The following is a 22,950-nucleotide window of genomic DNA, read 5'->3' as shown; positions in this document are numbered from 1 at the left end:
ATACCCTTAATTATATCACCTGCTGTTCAGAATAGTATTCTGAATCAAACTATCAGTATGTGATGAAAGGATAAGGAAAAGCAGCAGAAAGTCAGAGAAACAGCTGCTAGAATTTCTGGAAGATTGTATTCTACTTAGATAAATAAAACAGAGTAAGACCTCTGGCAAGTAAGTATTGTATCTAAAATCTGTAACAATGTACCTTAATTGATGAAGATCTTTCATCTATATTCTTAATAACACTTTCTATATGAATGAAACTGGAGGATCACCTTTTATTGACATTGTTTGTATTAGTATTGTCTAAGATTATATTATTTGTTTCTTATAACTTTGGTAACCTTACATTGTTTGAGAGCAGTTTACAGTCTGTGTATCTGCCTCAAGATAAATTTGATTTGAAAGATGAATTAATTTCCAAGAATGAGATATGGTTATATATATATAGTTTTCCAATGCTAGAAAATTCTGGCAAACTTTTCTTGGGAATGTAACATTTTGTTGGGAAGTRGCCTTTTTACCTGGAATTTAGCTTTCTGTGTTTCCTGAAATGGCTTTTTAAATTTGTTCAAGCCTTTGAAAGAAGTTTGGTACAGGCATGCTCTGTAGACCTTTCTTAATTTTAGCAGTTTTGTTCCTCAGAGTTCCATGAGTATGTTTCAGTTTTGGCCTGAGCAGGACTTTCTGTATGAAAACAGTCTGTATGGCAGGAAGCTAGTCCAGAGAGATCAAGGTCTGAGCATCTTAGTTGGAAGCAACTGCCTTGTATGTTTGGTGCCCTCTACTGTTTGGGGCTGATGGGATGCAAATGAGGATGATGTAGAAAGGAAAAACAACTGAAGGCTTGTATGGTGAAGGAAAATGGGCCTGGTGGGGGTTATGCATTTCATGGAGACTGAGAAATTATGTCACTGGAGGAAAGGTTTGAAGAGATTAGGTTGATGAACTTAAGAAGGGGTCTGAGTAGCGGAAGCTGGGGCAGGCTTAGGCTGGAAAGACTGGCACCGGGAGCTCAGAAGGTCACTGAGATTGCTTGGTGGAGGAGAAATCAATTGGAGATGAGATCTGGGGGAACACAAAGCAGTGAAAGCTGAGGGGAAAGAAGCTGAAAGTAGGGAGTAAGTGTGTTGGTCCACTACGGAAAATGAGAGTATCTATAGCAAAGGTAGGCAGGACCTGGGAGGAAAAGTCAAGGCAGTGACATGTGGTTAAATGAGGAAAACTAGACCAAGGAACTAGAAATAGGGAAGGGCAGATGGGAGGACATAGATCCAAAGGAACTAGGTACTTCCTCTTCCAGGGCTTGGATTGGAATTAGGATACCTGAGATTCATGCATCTTCTGCTAGAAAGTGCCTGTGAAACATACTGGCAAACTGATTTATTCTCTTTTATATAGTGCTGATCCATATAAGTAACAATATTCTAATATTGCTGCATTTGTACCATTAATTCACAAGTGAGAGGTAAATGCAATAGAGCTTTTGTTGATACCAGTATTAGTTTTGCTGATAAATCATGTGAGTACACTTATAGCAGCATATGACTGAATTTTGTTCAGTCTGGAATTTTAAGAACTAAGATATCTTACGCAGAATAGTGTTATAAAAAGTAAGGTTGTAAAATCAACCATTCAGAAGTGTGGGGGAAAAAGACATTAAGGTTTTTTTGTGAATTTATTTCAGCCCTTTTGTGTGCATACTATGGTACAATCTTTAATTACGAGGTAGCATACTACTTTTCCTGCCAGATCTCTCTTGCATACAGTGAATGGTGCTTGTTAGGATGAAAGTTAAAAATTGTTATATTATAAATCATATACATAAAAATACTAAATTAGATTTTCTCATCTTAATTTTTACACTTCATAATGTGGCAGTGTTTGACTATTCAATTATATTAACACTGTTCTAGCAAGGGATTTTGTGTCTAAAAAATATCTATATATGTATATTTTGTACACATAAATCAACTTTGTTTTGTAGCCCTGGTGAACAATTCTCAGAAGGTAGAAATAATGATTTTGGGGAGTAGGCTGGGAGGCATCTGTAATATACTTCATTAGGAATGGTTTCATAAATCATTGACACAAAATTAAATAATAATGGAACCACAGAAGGTTCTGTTAGGAACCTTCCATTAGGAAGGTCTTCTTAAATCTCTTCTCCTGCGGTAAGGGAAAATTAAATGAATTTAAACTGCCCTGAAATTATAGTCCCAAAGACTATAATTTTGGAATAGTACTTAACCAGTTAATTAGACTTGCCTTACAATTAACGTAGAATGTTTCCAAGGGAAACATTTTTGAAAGGAATTCTGAAAAGATATTCCCTGGTTAAAAATATGCCCAGGTACTCAAGTGGGATTGAACAGTTGCAGTTATCTGTGAATGGATGTAGATAAATAACTACAGATACTGTTCTCTCCTGTTAATTGTTACTGCTCTCTCCAGTGACAATTGCTGTGTCCTGTGCATGGCTTTGAGGTTCCACCTTCCTGACTGGAGGATTCCAGGCTCCTCCTGTTTAGTCTGAGGCTGTATTTGATAGAATTAAAGAAAACTTGGTCTGTGAAGGTTTTGATCCATTTTTTGAAAACGCGGTATACCATTTTGCCTCCTGGTATTTATTACTGTAAACCTGGATATCAGCTATAATCCCAGGTCCAGTATCCTCTTCTCCTGTTCTCCTTCAGAGGACTGAGTCATCTGACTGCACTGGACTTTGTCAGTGGGTGTGACATGAACAGCATGTTTGTCTTTCCCCATGTACTTTGCACTTGTCATGCTGTTCAAAAGATACTTAGTTAAATGACTTTATCAGTATACCAACAGAAACAGAGTACTCGTTTCATAAACTAATTTTTTGCTAGGGATGTTGCTTTCCAGCTAGGTTGATTCTGCAGCTATTTGTCATGTTCACAGGTGTATTGATACAGGTTAAACAGTAAGTGCTGCACTGAATCAAGTGTGTGGTCCTTCCTGTCTTTGGTAGTACTTGGTGCTAGACCTTCAGGTGAAGGTTCAAATAAATTCCCAATGCATGGTAATCAATTGGGGGGGGGGGGGGCAAAGGAAGGCATGTGTTTGGCTACTACACTCAAGCATGAGGTTTTACAGGTCTGATCTGTTGAATTCTGTGCGCATGGTTACTGTTGGAAGTCTTGTACCTTTCTGATCCATCCATAAGTGGAATTAGTTATGATGCATATGAAAACCTGAAATTTCACAAATAGCTAAAGAAACAAATGATTGGGTATATCACTATTAACTTTATCAAGGCAGAGGAACATCATTTGCTATGCTTGAGTACTCTTGTATCAGGCTACAGTGTGAGCTCACATTATTTCAGCTCAGCATGTTCTGTCTTGTGAACAGCATCAGGTCTCAAGTGATTTGCTCAGTTCATGCACTGTTCTGCCACATATCAGTTTGAAGAATGTTAACTCATTTTGTGTTTCTGAGAGCAAAACGATTCACAAAGCCAAGTGAAGACAAGATCATGTTTTTGTGACTGAGAACAAAAACTTGATGGTGTTTTTGAGGAAATATATTTATTATTTCATTGTTAAACCTGGAGAGTTTGTTTAAAGCTTCCGATTACTTTCTCCTTAGGTCGAGTGCCCAGAGCTGTAGCATCTGTCAATCAGCATTTGTTGGCATCTGATGATGTGGTTAGCTGCTGCTTGGATTTAGGTGTGCCCAGCATTTCATTCCGCATTAATGGACAGCCTGTACAAGGAATGTTTGAGAACTTCAGTACAGAAGGGTTTTTCTTTCCTGTTGTAAGCTTATCAGCAGGTGTAAAGTAAGTACTATGTCTCTTCATTTTAATGTTGTTTTCTATGCTTTTTTTGTCACACAGAATATTGCCTGATTTTATGTACAATTTATTGTATATATTCTGTTGCTTTGCTTCTGCTCAACCCTCAGGTGGGAGGGAGGAAGCAGGCAGAAAAGTATTAATTTGTTTAGGGAGCACTTCATCTAAAGGTGAAATGTAAGCCCAGTGATTTGACCAAGTCACAATATCTGAAAATTATTATTTGATGGGTATCTGGTGACCTAGGGGAAATTAATTTGGTCTCAATCCAATTATCAGTGAAAAAAGTGTATATCAGAAACATAGCACCACATTTGGCACTAATTAAAATTCTCACTGGCAGTCTCAGCAGGATGTAAAAAAACTAAATCATTGTGGAGACTGAATACCCTAATCATAGTAGGGAACTTGAAGCAATGATGAGAAGCAGTTTGGGAATCTTGTTACTGATGTTACCCATTCTTTACTTTTTTTTTTTTTAAAGCTAAAATGATAAAATTTGAGCTTACAATTGTCAGGCTTCCAATGTTATCTTACCTTTACTTTGTTCAGAAAATGTTTTATAAATGTCACACTACTTAAATAGCCAAAATGCATCTGTTAACATTACAAAGCCAACACAACAACAACAGACTAGCTTGCACTGTTGTCATTACAAGACCAATTTCCATTCGATTCACCTGCAGCATCTTTATTGCTGATGTTGAGTGGCAACACCTGTAGGATGGAAAAACTTAAGGAGAATTCTTCAGCAAGAAAGTTTGGGATTTTTCTGTTTTTGTAGACTGAGTATGATTTCTGTGTAAAATACAGACAAGCTATGAAGATTTTTCACTCAGCTAGAATGCAAATGGTCTAAATTCTAATATCTGCCATAAACGTCCAAACTTAGAAAGAATAATCAGGAGAGGCAGAGAGTTTGTGGTGAAGGAAGGAAAAAATTCAAAGGGCTGGCTTACTTTTATTTAAAGGAGGGTTTTTCTTATACCTTGTGATCTTGGATGGTGGCTTCAGTATAGCCAGAATAGACAGAGTGTACAGTATAGGTTTCATAATGGAAAGAAAGATCACATTATAAATAATTCACACAACTAGTAATGAGGAAGAAAAACGATTGGTGTCTCTGAGGTAAAGTAATCTGAAAACTAACATCTATGGGCTTTCCTTTCTGAGATCAATACATAAATATTTTGATCATCTCATGATGAAGAGAAACTCTCAGGTGAGAATAAACAAAGACCAAACAGAATAAAGGAGACCTATGAAGGGGCTAATAATTGATCGATTTTCATTTTTTGCTCTGAAAGTGACCCTAATATGTAGCTGCATTAGGACAAGACCTTCTGAAAATGGTAGTTACTTTTTTTCCTTAAGAAATCTGTCTCAACTGGTATGATGATTTTTCTTTGTTCTTATTTGATGTTTTTTGTGAATTTTGTGGGAATATCAATCCTTCTAGTTAGCACTAGCTGATAGCAATAATAGGTTATATGTTGTCTTCTGCGTCTGTTTATGTTGGAGAAATGTTTTTGCATCAGAAACCTGAGTGCAGCTGTGGAGGAAAGTGTTCTCCACTGGGCCCAGACTCTTATGTTCCTGCTGTTCTTGTGCCTTATCCATTCCTCTGGTTTTTGTGGCCTCTCTTGGTGTCTGATTCCTGGTCTGCTTTGTTGTTCCAATGCCAGTTTTTCTGCTCTGAACGCTTGTTAGCATCTGCTTGCCCACACTGTCCCTCATTCTGCTTTTACCTTAGGCATTTTCTCTCAATTTACTCCTTTTCTCTCCATCTATCCTTTTTTTTTTTTTCTCCCTCTACAAATGGTGCTATGAGCTCTGCCTGTAGTACTACATTATGGCTATTCAAATAATCAGGGAATTTAAACAGCAACTCTGTATTGAGAATTCATTTTCTTCCCTTGTATTCAGATTTTTTAACCTCTCTTTAAAGCTGTGTGAAGGCAGAGGTAGAGAAATAAAATGTGAGACTAAGTTTGAATCAGCTGTTCAACACATTTTTGTAGTTGAACTGTTTTTAGGAAATGTGAACATGAAAAGTCAACATCTTAAAGGTAAGTGTCTGGTGCTTTTAGTTATTAAAAACGTGATATGTTAAATACAGTTACCATGGGGCTCTGTCTTTCACAGACAGACTTTGTAGTAAGCAAAAGAAAAGCGTTAACTATTTAACATAGTCTTGGCATTCAAGCTAGGAAAACTAAATGTAGTTGCTACAATGGTAGTCACAGTTACCTAGATTAGCAAGAGTGCTTTTAATGAAAGTATGTGCAGCCTAATTCAGAAATGAAGCAAAAAGAATAGTAATTAACCTAAAGCAATAAGTTTACATATTTCTGACTGGCTTTATATTTGATTTTCAGAAGGGCTCTTTCCAAAGTTCAGGCAAATTTAAAACATGTTTTTTAAAAGGAAAAAGTCTGGACATTTCTTTTAAAATGAGACAAAAACCCACAGCTGCTTTGAGTATTCAGGTTTTAAAAACATGATGTGGAGGGCCAGAGAGTCTGCAGAATTAGGAGCATATAGCTTATATGGAGTCTTAAATAATGCAGTGAGGAGCAGGGAGAAAATAGTCAGGCTTCATTAGGTGCAGGTGAGACTGAATGATTTGCTGCAACTCAGAAAAATGACCAAGCTGGGAAGCAGGGAGCTATTCACATGGGCACAGTTGTCAAGGGGGAGCATTGTATGTATCTTTTCCTTTCTGTACTTTTTTTTGACTTTTGTCTATTTAGAAAGTTAGACTTCTAGATCTATTAAAATAAAAATCACTTTTTTTTTTTTTTTAACTTCAAAGCTGTAGCAGCCTTGGGTCCACTCAAATATTTAAAACAATCTTTTTATAAAATGAGATTAGAAAGTGTAAGCTTAAAAGAATGAAATCAATATCTTTATATTTCTTGTGAAAATGGAACCATTTCAAATATATATGTGATTTGTGCATATGTACATCCTACTTGAGAAAACTTGTGCATATCTTACTTTTTCTACTCTCTTGAAATATATTATTAAAGTCTTTTTATTGTCAATGAAACTTGTTAATCTGATAGTTCTGATATTTCTAGAAGTGTAAGTAAAAAGTGGTATAGACTTCTTTTGGTTAGCCCATCACAAGAAATGAATGGACAGTTTCCTAGAGATAACATTTGTATTTAGTTTTCTGTGGCTATTTACCTCTAGGCTTTGCTTAAAAGAGGATCAAAATATGAAGTTGGATAGTTTTTCATCTGTTGTTTTTCCTAATATATCCTTACATCTCTACCAAAAATATATATCCCAGGAGAAACAGAAAAATTTAGGGGTTTGTTAAGAATTTTAGCTGTGCTGTTGAAACTCATTCATAGTTGTAGTATTTGGTATCAGTATTTGGTATAATTTTGTTTGCTTGATTTCTGTAGGGTTATGGTGCCTTTAGTTTCACCATATTCTCGGCTTTTAGTGTATGCTCGTGTGCCATCTCGTGTTCTCTTGTCTGCATGAGTGTACCAGAAGATTGTTTTCACAATTTGAAGTGGTATATAAGTAGTCCCTGTGGGATTTTTAGAGTATCAGTCCAAATTAAACTTGTCTTGTGTTTCCAAATCATTTAAATGTATTAAAAATCACTCAGTTTACAGCCCTTTGATTTTTAAATAAGTAATACATTTTTGAAAGGACACAGCTGTGTTGAATAATTATTTTTGTTTTGACCAAAATAATTTTTCAAAAAAATAGTTGGTAGTTGATTATGATACTAATTGATAGAATCTGCTAATATTAATGCTTGGTAAATTTTAGGTGCTTATTAAAGCATGAAATACACCACCATTTTTATAGATGCTATTCCAATAAATATAAATTACTCATTGACTTTTTGCCATGTTAGTATATGCTGACTATTTGAGAATGTAATTTCTTCATTGTAAATTGCACAGAGTTCGTTTCCTCCTGGGTGGACGTCATGGAGAGTTTAAATTTCTGCCTCCTGCTGGCTATGCTCCCTGTTATGAAGCTTTACTTCCAAAAGAGATGATGAAACTGGAACCAGTGAAAGAATATAAGAGAGATTCTGATGGAGTGAGGGATTTGCTGGGTACAACACAGTTCTTGTCCCAAGCTTCCTTTATCCCTTGTCCGATCGACACCAGTCAGGTATTTTAAATATATGATAATGGGATTGTAAAATATGTCCTAACAAAATTTAAATTGGCAATAAAAAGACTAAGCTAGCTTTCCCCCTTTCTTAGCAATACATCATTTGTGTGTTGCGCTGTATTTAACTGAACTAGGTGATCTTGGATTTACGATGGAATCTTTTCTTATTCGTGGAATTGTTATGCTCTTTTTTTAGATTGCTCTCCCTTTTCATCTCGAAAAGATCAGGGACAAACTAGCTGAAAATATCCATGAACTGTGGGGAATGAATAAAATAGAACTGGGCTGGACATATGGCAAGGTAAGTTTTGGATTACCTGACTGGACACCCATACCAGGTTAAACCTCCTGTTGGAAAACCTGGACTTGGAAGTTTAACAGAGTATTTAATGGTGGCCTATAAACACCTGATAGAAAAGAAATTTCTAAGAGATGGTTGTTTAAGCCAACAGGAGACAGTAATGCTATCTGGTGATTATAAGACAAATTTCATATATAAATAAGGCACATATTTTAGCACTATGAGTAATTAACCACTTGAAAAAATATCTCCACTGAGAAACCTCCTAATTAGATCAAACTGGAATTCTATTGAAATTCATTCTGATAGTGAGTAGCCACACAAATAGCCGTTTGGTTACTGTGGTGCTGGGGATCATGTAGGTGCCAAGGGAAAAGTTCCGCATGGAAACCTGCTTCTGTTGGTAACCAAGGCTGGGTTTGATAACTTTTGTAACAGTAACTTTAAAATTCTTCAAAGTTCTTTACTTATTTATTTAAATATAGTTACAGTTGAAACTCATCATTATAGTGAACCCATATGATGTGAGAGAACCTAACAACTTGAAGAGAGTAAGACCATTTAATCAGCATTTTAAAATGAATATGACAAGGCATTCTCTGTCCAATGGGTCTTATGAAATGAGAAACAGTTAAAAGATAGGCTAAGTATATTATATTCTGGCAACAGAATTAGTAACTTAGCATTTCTGCTAGAATTAGTAACTTTCCTTAGCAATGTAAACTTCTAAATGTTGTGTTCTGCCTTGAAGTTAGGGGATTTCACCTTTCTTCTTTTCAAGTTCAGTTTTATGGGGACAATGTGCCATGTGTCCCTCACCATTGCCTCATGCGTATCCTTCAGAAGAATCTCTTTTTCCTTTTCTTATCCTCTGCGATTTTTATTTATGGATTTATTTTACCCCTTTTTTTTCTCAGTGGGAGCTCTATCTCACTATATGCTAAAGTGTCATTGCTGTTGAAATTCTGAGCTTTAACCTTACTAATATTTCTGAACTTTGGCAATTTTCATGAGTGTGAAGTGTTTAGACTCTTAACTGCCACCAAGATAGAAACATTGGATGTTGAATGAAAAAGCTTGTTAAATTAAGCTTCAGATACCCACTCAAACTTATATGGATGATATCAGAGAAAGAATATGCTGCTCTATTATTTCAGTAGAATTTGGAAAACATTACCAAATGATTCTTTAAGGTTTTTTAATCAGAATGCTTACAATAGAGCAGATTATACAAACTTTCTCCATTTGTTACTCGGACATTCAGTAGAAATGTTCATTGAATTTTCAGACTTGCTTTGTTGTGTTTTGCTTATTTATGCAGAACACAAAATACCCAGAATTTTACTGTATTCTACTGGTTTTGGGGGAATACTTAGAGTGGACAGTATAAATGAATCATGGGAAGGTTCATTTGCGTAATGATGAATAACTGTTGTTTRGCAAAGATAAATGATATTGTTTACAATGTCTTTACTAGTGCAAAGAATTAAACATTTTTTGCTCTGTTGATACTGGTCTGATTCTGTCCTGATTCTGATGTCAGGAAAATGTTCTTTTCTCTTACTTTGCTACAGATACGGGATGATAATAAAAGGCATCATCCTTGTCTTGTGGAATTCTCAAAATTACCTGAAACAGAGAAGAACTATAATCTACAAATGTCAACAGAAACCCTAAAGTGAGTTTTAAATTTAAAAGAAAAGAGTTTATTTTTTATTTTTTATTCCAACACTTTATTCTGTTGTGAGATTTAAAAGTATGCTAGTCAGTTAAAACGTCTGGTTCAAAGTGTGTTCCACTGGCTTTACTAGAAGTTCCAGGGATGCATTTAGAGAGTTTTGGAGAAATCTGTGTCTACAGAGGTACAAATAAGGAAACAACACCAAATCCTGTTGGCTTTACTCAAACTGGCATAATTTTCAAAACTCTGATTTGTACTTTTTTTTTTTACACTTTGAAGGGATTTTTTGAAGGGTTTTGAGATTCCATTATTTTGAATGACTTTACTGGACTTTAAATATCATTGGTATATTTGTAATGAAAACATATTTATAATGAAAATGAAACAAATGGAAAAAGAAAAATCAGCAAGCACTATAATGTTGTATCTTATTACTGCCATTTTTCTGTGTTGATAGAACCCTTTTGGCCCTTGGATGTCACATTGTTCATACTAATCCAGCAGCTGAGGAAGATCTTAAAAAAGTTAAACTTCCTAAAAAGTACGTACCTTATGATAACAATCATATATAGTTTGCAAGTATAGAGTATTAATTAAATAAAAATATTGTAAAGTTATTTTAAAAAWTACTTACAATGAACCCCATATGAATGCTGACTTAGCATGTGGTTGGTCCGTTACCTTGCCTATGATGATTGCTGACTGCTAATACTGATGCGTTACATCTCCTCAAGGAGTGACTCATGGAGATACAAATAGCCACATACAGATATGACTGCATGTGACTTAAATGTTACATGATCTTAGAATAGATATTACAAAATTAGAAGCAATATTTTAGTGCTTTTCTATCACATAGCAAAATAGAGTATACCGATCTACTTAGAAGAGTGTTTACCTTTTTCCCATAACTTTATTTTCAATTTATACCTCTCCCTCACTTCTGTCAGCGAAAAAGTTTACTCCGCATGTACATGTTGCCAAAGACATTACTAATATATTTCTTTAACCAGCCTGTACTACAGGAAAAAAAGCAAGAAAAATAAAAATCTAGAAACTTACAGTTGTTTAAAATGGTGCGCATTTCTAGGAAATGTGCATGGGGTAGATTGCTGCATAAAATATCTTCTCTGTGTTTTGGGGTTTTTTATTTCACAGTTGGGGAGCTGAAATAGCTGAACATTTTTTTGTTTAGAGACCTTGAAGTAATCGGTAGGACCCTGAAACTGGTGAAGATGAATCAAGGATCACATCTCTGTAGCCTTGTCTGTGGGGAATTCTGTAGTGCTCCTGGGGCAGGTTAAAGAGCTGACCTTTAATGAAACAAGGAACAGTGAATCAGATTCTTCCCATATCCCATCAGTTTATCATCTTGCAAGATGTCTACTTTCTTGAAGCAGCTTTATCCATGAGAAACAAAGTTAGGATTTTAAAGGGAGTAAATAGTAGTAAAATAAATGCTTTTATGATATGGGAAATGGGAATCTTGATCCATTTGATGACATTGATTTAAAAGGGCAAAAAGAACCTTTCCCAAGGTTTCATACTGCAAGTACTGAATAATATTTAAACTACTTTTTAAACTTTTTATTCATTGGAAAAGTGGGAAGAGCAATGGTTAAAATATGTTTTGGTTAATTCTGTTGGAATGAATGATAACATGTAATCTTTACAGGCTACTGTATCAAAAATGTTATATTTTAAAATACAATCATATCCTATACTTAATGTCTTGACAGGTCATCACACAGATCTTTAAAACAAAGATGTCTTTAAAATGCAAATACTAAAGTGTACTCATTTAATAAAATGTTGTTATTTTCATAACAGCTATTTAGGGACCCACATATGGATCYGAGCTCCATTTAATTAGACTTTGTGCAATAGGCAAAAGACAAGACTTCCAGCTATATGCAGTTTATGTCCCTGTCAGTGCCCAAACACAGTGTGGATTTTCACAAAGAAATGGAGAGTAGGAGAATGAAATGTGGGGGAGACAGTGAACACGACCCTATGAATGCCGCATAGAAAATTTTAAACATCATCATTGGGGTATCTTGACTCTCTGTTGACTTACAGTTACGTGATGTCAAACGGATATAAACCTGCCCCTCTTGATCTTTCTGAAGTGAAATTGTTACCTTCTCAAGAATTTCTAGTTGATAAACTAGCAGAAAATGCACATAATGTCTGGGCAAAAGACAGAATAAAACAAGGATGGACCTATGGCATTCAGCAGGTAGGCACTGTTTTTAGAGTAATTTGGGATAAGGGAAGAATGTGAGATTTTGTTTTCTGGCACGTTAGTTGGGAATGTTAAATAATAGAATAAATGCTGGAGGTCATGGAAACTCTGGAAAACTTGGAACAGGGAGAGTGGGGTTGAAAGCCTTAATCATGCAAGTGTGAGTGGGTTGTCAGACCTGCATTGCTGCAGCTGCAGGATTTGTAACTGAGACAGACTATTTTTCCTCCTAAACTGATAGGAGCATATTAAATTGTTTTATATGAGAATATATTGACATAATTCTCTCTAATTCTTTCTAAGTTTTTAGGTTTTTAACATCATTAACAATTGGTTTTAACGTACTTTACTTACTTTGCATTCATAAAACTGTTCTTTGTCGATATTGTGTCTTCCCTGTAATAACTTTTAGCATTATTTCAGCCTTCACTCTGTCTCATATATATATCTTTATGAAATTTAAACATGATTTTCTTTTTGTTCTTTCTTGCCACTTCTTTTAGGATCTTAAGAACAAACGTAATCCTCGCTTAGTGCCATATGCATTGTTAGATGAACGTACTAAAAAATCAAACAGAGATAGCCTCCGTGAAGCTGTTAGGACATTTGCAGGCTACGGCTATAGTATTGAGCCACCAGACCAAGAAATAGGTATGTACACTAAACAAAAATCATGGCCATTTTTTCCATAATGCTGGGAAAAAAGTTAAAACACTGAAATAGATAAGGAAAACATATTAGATATTAACTAATTCTAGTGTGTTTTTTGTAAGGGACTTGAATGAAGAATGCAAATGACTTATATATCACTTAGATATATTTTTTTGAAAAGATTTATTGTAGTTGATGATTTGATAATTATAATTTCTTTGACTTTTAGATTGGAGAAAATCTGTACCATGGGTGAACATATTGGTTTTCATTTGGAAATCACTGTTTAAAATGTTCTGATGTTAGAGTTAGCTACCTGAGGCAATTCATGCATTTGTTGATTCTTTATGAGGTATATGAAAAGCTTGAAATACACGTACATTTATTTTCCAAATACTTTCTTAGTTTTAGGTAATCAGATGTGTCACATTACCGTTCTTGTTCTTCTAGACTGCATGTGTAAACTGTCAGAGATAATTCATTAGTAGTTCTAATGTAATGAAGGTAAATATCCTTTAATGATCTTTTTTTTTTTTTAGCAGAATCTTAAGTAAATATACTAAATATATTATTTTTCTTATTAATATTAGTAAGAAATAGATTAGAAACAGTTTGAAGCTAATTTTCCTTCAAGTTCTTTTTTTTTTTTATATATATATATAACTTTTGTAGTATTATCTTTTCAGTAGTTTCCCAGGAATCAGTTTTTCCACTTCCACAGCATCTGCTTTTTAATGTGGAGGGAGAGAAGTACTTTAAAAAAAAAAAAATCCCAGACCTCTCAGGTACTTGTTAAATTTAATGAAGAAGAAAATAAAGAACGTGAGTCCCACTGAAAAAAAAAAAAAAACCTTTTGCAGATTGTTTGACTATTTCTTAAGAGCTCAATCCTGCACTAAGTTGAATAAGAGGCTTTTTTCCTCTTGAATTCAGAAGTAGAAATTGGTTTAGCAGTTTTTCTTCATATTTGCTATACCACTATAATTTCTTGACAAAAAGCAAAGCTTCTGTAATTTTTAAAATGTTCTAAATTTAGTAAACTGTATAATTTTTTTTTTTTGTATTGTATTACTGCATTATTGCATTGGATTTTATTGCATGTAGTAATCTTAAACTTCTGAGGTCTCCTCCTCTATTCAGTTTTGTGTTTGGGGCTCTGCACTGAGTGATAGACTTTGTAGTCTGTTTATTCTAAATAGTGGATAATCACTCATCTGATTACAGAACGTGCAAGCCTCTCAATACTGATTACTGCCCCTCCGTTTCTAACACTTGCTGGGAAAGTTTTTAGGGCCTGTGTTCAAAATGTTGATTCAAAAATAATACAATAGGAATAATTTTTGGATATACCAATGCTCTTTCATTGATATAAGAGAAAAAAACAAGTGTGATTCTGTGTTTCAAATCCTGCTTTATAAATACAGTGAAAAATATACAGTATTGTTCTTAAACATGAAATGGTAGGTAGTGGCTGTTTTCAAAGACAGAAAACAGTGGGAACAGTTGAAAAGCTAAAGAGTGGCATTTCTAGTCTTATCTAGTTAAAAATGTTTTTTTTTTTCTTCTATTTGTTTATTTTTACAGCTGACCAAACAGTGGAAAAAGTCAGCATTGACAAGATTCGTTTTTTCAGAGTAGAGAAGTCTTATGCAGTGAAGTCTGGAAAGTGGTATTTTGAATTTGAAGCTGTGACAGGTGGAGATATGCGTGTTGGCTGGGCCAGGCCAGGATGTCGGCCTGATATAGAATTGGGAGCGGATGACCAAGCGTTTGTTTTTGAAGGAAGCAAAGTCAGTACTGTTTTATTATTTTTTTTGAATTATTTTTGTGTATAAACAAACTAGGAGGAGAACTATAATACAGGTTTCCTCTATATCCTTCAGATCAACTATTGGAATATTTTTGATTCACATAAAGAGCATCTCTGAGCTCTGTTTCGTGCTGTATAGTATCTGCATTTCAGTTCTGGGCATTCTAATTATGCCAACAAAGGTGGGTTGTTTTAGATCCATCTTTCTGAGATATACCAAACTGAGAAAAAGAAGTCTCTTGTAAACAAGAACAAAATTTAGAATTTGTTCCTTTTTTTATAAACGGCGAGTCACACACACACACAAAAAATGCTTGTTCAGTGACTGGAAGAGAGAGCCACAGATTTCTTTTCCTTTTTCTTTCTTTTCTGCCTTCTGCACATGCTTTCTTCCCAAGCTTGACTCCTAAAGGACAGGAAGGATGATAATGACACTGCATATAAGAATTGGAGTCCAGGGAACATTGATTATCATCCAGGCTCCAAACTGCTGTTTGCATGTTATGGAACTCAGGGTGTTTTAGTTTCCATATATGAAATAAGATACTAATTAAATTAAGTTACCTCAAAGCCATATTGTGAGTTAGTTTGAGATCCTGGAAGGAGAAAATGTAAGAAAAGCAAAGAATTAGGATTAGAGTCTTGTTATTACTTAATTGGGTCACTGAGACCAAATTGTTTGCTACAGATGCTTTATTTACTTATTTAGAGTTTTATGCCTGACACTTTTATCTGTCTGTACAACATTCCCAGTTTTGACTGATTAATATCTACTTCAGCTTTTTCCTCTAGAGCTTTAAGTCTCTCTTATCTGAAAATATGTATGTTGTATATTTGAATTTCAGCATGGTGTTTATTTACTTGATTTTTTTTTTATGTTTAGGGGCAACGCTGGCATCAAGGCAGTGGATTCTTTGGACGATGTTGGCAACCAGGAGATGTGGTTGGTTGCATGATAAACTTGGATGACAAGTCAATTATCTTTACTCTGAATGGAGAGTTGCTTATAACGAGTAAAGGTTCAGAACTTGCATTTGCTGACTTTGGAATAGAAAGTGGTAATTGAATACTTTTTCTTTTTATAGTTACATGGTTATCGGGGGGGGAGGGGAGGAGAAAACCTAATCTATCCTACTGGCTTAGTGAGTTGAGAAATAAGAAATAATGCTCCTGCTGATTTCTTTTGAGTTAATTCTTGGTCTTCTGTGTACTCTTTGTTTTGAACTCGTTAAACTCTAATGCTAAGGAATATCATCCCACTGATTTTGTACTTGGAGTAATGATAAAATTTACCATGATGTTGTATGTTGTCCATCTGCACTGCTTTCAGATGATTCTGCTGAAAAGTTTAAATATAATCCATATGTCTTTTCTAATTAAGAACGGTTGTTAGCTAGTGAATGTAATATGTTGTACTAAAAACTTGATGTTCATGACAGAAATTGTTTATAGCAGGCAGTAGTGAAAGGGATCTGCTAGAACTGTGCTAAAAATAGTGGCTTTTTTAGAAAAAGCTGTATGAAACTATTTCTTTCACCAGGAAGGGCTGTCATCTGAAATCAGCATGATAAATAGCAAAATCATAGCTGACGTGGGCCTAGCAGGGTTTTTATATAGCTCTCAGCTTCAGCACATTACAGATAGGTTTTTATATGTCTTCATAACATCAGTTTGGATTATATTGTGTTACTTATGAACTCCTCTCTTGCTCACTTTCCTTATCTGTAACCAAAGATATTATCATTGCTACTTCTGGAACTTTATCATTATCTGTCATTTGCATTTACTCGYAGAAGAATCAATTCTTTTATTGTTAATCAAGTGTATTAAACAAATGCTTATTCCCCTCAGCAGCAGTAGTTATTACTGGATGTCCAAAGGCTTTTCTTTCCTCCTTTTAAAAATGAAATATTCTATTGTCTTGACTATTGTCTTGATGTCTTTAGTGTTTTGTTGGTTTTTTTTTGACTTCCCTCTTCAAATTCTGTTTTATTTTCCAGTTTATGGAAAGTTCCTTTGGGAACTTTTAGGTTCCTGTTCTTATCATCAGTGGCTACAAGTCTAACAAGTTTTGGTTCTCAGTTTCCTAAGCTGCTAGTTTGTTCCTGTCTACTATCTCTGTCAGTGCTTTTAAGTCATATTTCACTAATGTAACCTTTCAGACTGTGCTACACATTAACTTCATAAAAATGTATTGTAAAAGGGGCCATTTGGCACTTTTTTTTTTTTTTAAATCCTCTAATACAAAATTAGTGGGAGTTTGGCAATCAGGATGGGTAAATTTTCCTCAAGCCCTGCTGGGCTTATGCACAGAACTGAACTTCAGTGGTTACAAAAGTGGTTATAATAAGCACCTTGAAAAATCCCCAAACATGAAAAATGTAGTCCCTTATTTTCTTATTGGAGCATACAGATTTTATATTAATTATATTCTTCTCTGTGGAGGACAAAGTGAATACTATGGGGTGAGAAGCTGCACCAAAAGAACAAATCTTTGCAACATGAGTGTAGAATTGAGTCTGGTTTATAATTTTTTTTTTCTGTCCTATGCATGGCTTACCTGCACTACTACTTTTAGACTCTGTTTCCTCTTGTTTCTTGCTTCTGCCTTCTTGGACAGTAGTATCTACATAAATGTATTGAAGGAGATAGGGAATATTTTCAAACTGTACTGTTCTATTGTTTTAATTGAAATTTTTTTGGAAATTCATCTCCTCCAACTGATAGTAGCATCATGCTTGTTAGTAATTACCAGAAAATTTTGCAATTACCCACTATCCATCTTTGGTCTGATGACTGCTGCAATTTTTCTAATGGTAGAGAATGAGGGACTGCCTTAAGAGAGCTTTTCTTAGGGCTTAAGGTTGAAGTGTAGGATAGGAGCTCTCTGCTGTACAGATGGAATTGTTGGCTTTTCCCAGAAGTTACCCCAAGTTCTACTTCAGGAGGGATGGAGAAATCATTCAACATCTTCATCACTGTAGGCATTGGCTGCTACAGGTATATGGAGACTGAAAATGTTAAGTCATCAAAAATGCCAACATTAAGGAAGTGTGAGTTTATCCATCATGAAGGATGGAAGTTGGCAACAAATTTATAGATATTGATGACAAAAGAAATTTTTTAACAAATATACTGAGATACCTCAACCTCATCTAAAAGTCCTGTTGAAACTGTGATGCCTGCAGAGATCATACATAACATTTGCTAATAACTTCATCATTTAGCCAAGTTTGTCTTCCAGTGTCCAATTCATTGTATAAAGTCATGTTTATTAGTCTAAAATGGATGAAGAAGATAATTGGTCTTTCTAATAAATGAATATCTGACTCTTGCAAATCTTGATTTTTCGAATCTGATAGTCCACAAAGCTACTGCTCAACTTGATATTATTTTGTTCATCTTTCATGCAAATCAGAGCTTGCCTATAACAATTTAACTGGTTTAATGTTTAAATAAATGGGATAGTGTGTGCAATGTTCATTCATTGCCTAAGTCCTCAGGATTTTTGGTAGCAATTATATCCAATTTAGCCATTAATATTTAAGATGGCTTTAAATACTCACTACTGTAATTATTTCATGTACATTCCTTGTAGGAACTGAAGCCTAGTTCACATTAGATGGATCCAAAATAAAATGTTTGTGTTTTCCAAATAAATTGTTGGGTTTTTTTTTGTCTTATCGCTTTCTTAGGTTTTGTTCCAATTTGTGCACTGGGTCTGTCTCAGATTGGCCGCATGAACCTTGGAATGGATGCCAGTACGTTCAAGTATTACACAATGTGCGGCCTTCAAGAAGGTTTTGAACCTTTTGCTGTCAACATGAACAGAGATGTTGCTATGTGGTTTAGTAAACGCTTACCGACATTTGTCAATGTGCCAAAAAATCATCCTCACATTGAGGTAACATTACATGTTAAAGAGACACTTGTTTATCAACAGTTTGTTTAGGCAAGCTGAGACATTAAAGCCTTACTAATAGCTAGTGTCATCAGATAGCTTGTCATTTAAATCTATTAAGTCACCCTTAGGTAATTCCAGATCATCTTGTCTATCTCCAGCTTCATTTATGGTTGTCTTGTTACCCTGTATGGAAATACTTAACTGTTCTATGTATTACTAATTTATGTTGCTGCACGCAGTTAGCTACGTAAACCATGTCAGTTGTGATTTTCTTAGAATCATTTTTTTATATTACATTTTCTTTCTCCTTTTAAATTCTTCTCTACTATACATATTTCCTATATATCAAGTCTAGATGAATGAATACTTGTTCATAATAATCTAAATCTTGTTCAGCTGAATTCAGCATCACTTAAGATAATGGAAATGTGAGCTGAACGGAGACTGAGTCTAGTCTGCTTTGCTAATCTGAGGGACATTTAAGTATACCCGCGATGTCACTGAGACAGATGTTTCATTTGTTCTTATAACCCACCAGTGATACGAATTCTACAATTCCCTAGCTAATCTGTTCTAGAGCAGAATAATATCCTATGTTTTGTATAAAATATTCCCTGTTAATATATTCCACAATGGTGTGTTCTCATTTGAGTTTCAATTCCTAGACAGTTTTTTACTACACTTCCTAGGCCATTTACTATAATTCAGGGGTTTAGCCAGTTACTCCGTAATATTTGTCTTCATACATTTCCTTCCTAAATATAAAATACACTTACTTTACTGAATTCCGTCTCATTCATCTCAGCAATTTTTTTTCAGTTTATCAGGATATTTTCAAATTTTTCTTGTCTTAGAAAGTTTTTGAAATGTTCCTGTCCCTGCTTTAGTTTAAAAGCATACCCACTTTTTCAGCACCAGGGAAGATATTGAATAATATCAGATGCAGATTTCAGAAGGATCTTCTGAAGGATTCTACTTGATACATCTTCTGACTGTGTCAAAAAACTATTGATTCTTTTGGAGCAGTTTTTCAATGACTTCACTCAAAATTTAGTGATTTAATTTAATAATATCTGTGTTTTTGTTTCTGAAAATGCTGCGTTGAAGAACTTGAAAAGATTTACTGTAGTCAGGATATTGAATCTACTGCTTCCCTCACTACTCACTACTAGTTTCCCTATCAGAGAAGAAAATTGCATAGTTTTGAAATTAATTAATTTTGACAAATTTGAGTTGACTCCTTCTTACAATTAACCTCTAATTGCTCACTGAAATTTTTCAGCATTTTTCTCAGAATAGTATTTTAAAATTACTTCTATCATTTTTAGATATGGAGAATTGATGGAACTATTGAGAGTCCACCTCGATTAAAAGTTACTCACAAAACATTTGGCAAACAGAACAGCAATTCAGATATGATATTTTGCCGTTTGAGTATGCCCATCGAGTTCCGTTCATCATTCAACTTTGGCATGGGTGTGGAAAATGCCTCATCTGATGCTTTCCAAAAACGGTTAGATTTGTGTTTAATTATATAATTTCACGATTTAAATTCAAAATGTTCTGTTATTCTTTATTGCTGTACATTCAAGATCTCACATCTGTTTTCTGGACTAATAACACATTAATATAGGATGCATATTCCTGAGATTTTTTTATTCTTGATGCTTTAAATAAATCTGTAACAGAACTTCACTGCAGAATGCTATTTCTGAACAGGATCAGAGAATCTGTTCAGAAGAGATGGATCAAAAGGGTTCTAGTTATTCATTGCTAAGCATCTGCACTCATTTTGAAATTAATCGGATTTACAAGGCTCTTTGACCTATCTGAAAAAACAGTTTGGCATGTTTTATCCACTGGATTAATGCTCTTCTACACTACCATTCAATAGCTCACAGGTATCAGAAAATTAACTAATCTGTGCAAAAAAAAAAAATTGTGGGGCAGCTTTTTAAAGACACAAACATGGGAGGCATTCAGCACCTTTGAGCATTACCTTTATCTTTAGTTAGCTGCTGTAAATCTACCTCCCTCCCCACCCTAGCTTCAATCAACTCTTGTGGGTCTATTTTTCTACCCTGATGTTTACTGGAAGGTCTTTGTATTTAATTTACTCATATCATGAGTACTCAGTGCCCAGCAAACACAAGTTTGTTTGTAAGTACACTTAGTTTAATAATGAGGACTTTTTTTTTCTTACTAATTTATTAACATTTTCTTTTCTTTAGAAAACAGAGCCAAGAAATTGCTTTTCCTTCTACCACAGTAAGTAAATATGTTAAAATGCGTAGTTCTTGCTACTTTTTGAAATAGGTTTACTCTTGGTAGCATGTTCATTAGAAGCTGATCTGTTATATAAGCCTTTTAACCATTTACTGGTAACTCTGTGTATAAATAATAATGCCCAGAGTTCTATGACTTGGCGTATAAATCTTGCTGCCTCAATCCATTGATAAATACCAAAAATGAAAATGACCTGTGTTTTTTGGGTTTTTGGGGGGTTTTTTGCACGCGCGCGTGGGGGGGCAGGGCTGTTGATGAGTGTTTTATAAGACTTAAGTGAATGTGAGTTACTATTATTAAAGTTTTACATGTATGGAGTTTTTTTCTACTACTGTTCCTTCATAAATTTTTTTCATRAACTAATTCAGATTTCTTTTACTAACATATTCTTTTGCTCTTTTCAGTGTTTTTATTCACTGCGGATATTTGCTGGCCAAGACCCGTCCTCTGTCTGGGTTGGCTGGGTAACACCAGACTATCATTTTTACAGTGAGAATTTTGACCTAAATAAAAATTGTACAGTGACAGTTACTTTAGGTGATGAGAGAGGCAGGGTTCATGAAAGGTATGGATTTATTTATCACTTATTAAAGTTCATATTTTAATATTGTTGTTGGAACTGAATTATTCACAAGGTTAATGAAACTTTAATAATTTAAACTAAATTACAAATTGATGGGGTAGGACTGTTCACTGTTCTTTATATATGAATATCTCCTTGAAGTCAACAGATCAATCATTCATGTTCTGTTTGAAAGGAAAGTTTCTGATGCTTCTTTATTTAGTATCTATATTTGGGCACTGTGGATGAATCTGTGATTTGTTTTAATATATCTCACATAGGCACACAAAAGCATGTGAAATTCTTTCATATTTATAAAATAAGGGAAAGAAAACTAATAGTAGGCTTTGTCAGTCAGATCCCTTGCCCATGGTGCCTTTTTTAAAAGCCTATTTTTTAATGAGAAAGCAGAACCAAAAGCAACAAAGCACCTTTAAGAATCTCTGTTACTCCATTGCAAAGTACATCTTCACTGAATGCTTCGTCATGTGCAGTATGACCTGTGATTTTTTTCTTTTTTGTTCCTGCTGTTTTTCTTTCAGTGTGAAGCGCAGTAATTGCTATATGGTTTGGGGGGGAGACATAATTGCTAACTCCCAGAGATCAGGTCGCAGTAATGTTGATTTAGAAATCGGATGCTTTGTTGATCTGGCTACTGGAATGTTGTCGTTCACAGCCAATGGAAAAGAGCTTGGCACTTGTTACCAGGTATTATCAGATTTTCAAGAAGTCTTCTAGTAAGATGGTTGCTTTGATGCTATTATAAAGATTGTTTTGTTTTATTTTGTTTTCCAAAAATCTAACCAAAGCCTAGTCTTGTGATAATAACATGTTATTGAACATTATTCTGTTTTATCCCTCTTTTCTCCCCCTCTCTCCCTTCCTCTCTCTCATAAGTAAGGCTTCATTTTTCCATCTTCTTACAGTAGTGTCAAACATTGTTGTGGTACTGTTGCTAGATATTAGTCAGAAAAATAATGTTTTACCTTGCAATTTTTATGATTCAGAATGTTGATTCATAATGCTTAGTTCACACAAAAAAATTAAAAATAATTAATCTGTAATACACTATAGGGAGAATAATTATTTAAATTAGAAAAGATCAAAACTAAGACTTCAGACACTGTAAAATTCAGTCTGCATTGAGCAAATAAATTTAGGGTTTTTTTTTCCAGGTTTTGTGCTTGCTGCAGGTAACTCTGATATGGAGATCTTATGATTAGGTAGAGTTCAGACCTCAGAATTCAAATGTGTATTAATCTGCAAAGCAAAAATAAAGGGGGTGCTCCCTAAATGTTATTAACATTCTCAAAAGGTGGAGCCATTATACAAACAGTTCACTGATTGTGACTGCTTTTTTCAGTACCAGATTGATAAAATTTGCTCTTAAAAGGTTTAGTAATCCATACTAGAGCATCCAATGTAGAAGAATTACTGTTGGTAATGATACATTGTTTTCTCTTATGTAAACAAAACCAGCAAATCTGCAACACACATAAAACTTAAATGTTTGTTAAAACGATTTTTATATTATTAAA

At 34.5% G+C, this 22,950-nt stretch overlaps 1 protein-coding gene across 1 annotated transcript in view; it reads left to right on the top strand.

The window, feature by feature from the left end:
- The window catches only part of RYR3 (ryanodine receptor 3), a 267,401-nt gene that overhangs the window by 106,324 nt on the left and 138,127 nt on the right, over positions 1-22,950 (top strand). Inside the window, exons 19-32 of the mRNA XM_026076056.1 lie at positions 3,613-3,805; positions 7,753-7,969; positions 8,169-8,273; positions 9,848-9,951; positions 10,412-10,495; positions 12,034-12,193; positions 12,703-12,850; positions 14,435-14,640; positions 15,544-15,718; positions 18,356-18,564; positions 19,893-20,077; positions 20,796-20,832; positions 21,255-21,415; positions 21,955-22,120. Coding sequence (XP_025931841.1) covers positions 3,613-3,805; positions 7,753-7,969; positions 8,169-8,273; positions 9,848-9,951; positions 10,412-10,495; positions 12,034-12,193; positions 12,703-12,850; positions 14,435-14,640; positions 15,544-15,718; positions 18,356-18,564; positions 19,893-20,077; positions 20,796-20,832; positions 21,255-21,415; positions 21,955-22,120 — 2,150 coding nt within the window. The remainder of the gene's footprint in view (positions 1-3,612; positions 3,806-7,752; positions 7,970-8,168; positions 8,274-9,847; positions 9,952-10,411; positions 10,496-12,033; positions 12,194-12,702; positions 12,851-14,434; positions 14,641-15,543; positions 15,719-18,355; positions 18,565-19,892; positions 20,078-20,795; positions 20,833-21,254; positions 21,416-21,954; positions 22,121-22,950) is intronic.

Source organism: Apteryx rowi, unplaced genomic scaffold (assembly GCF_003343035.1).
Source record: "Apteryx rowi isolate R43461 unplaced genomic scaffold, aptRow1 scaffold_424, whole genome shotgun sequence".
In the NCBI taxonomy this organism is placed as follows: Eukaryota; Metazoa; Chordata; class Aves; order Apterygiformes; family Apterygidae; genus Apteryx; species Apteryx rowi.
This window is presented reverse-complemented; position numbering and strand designations above follow the sequence as displayed.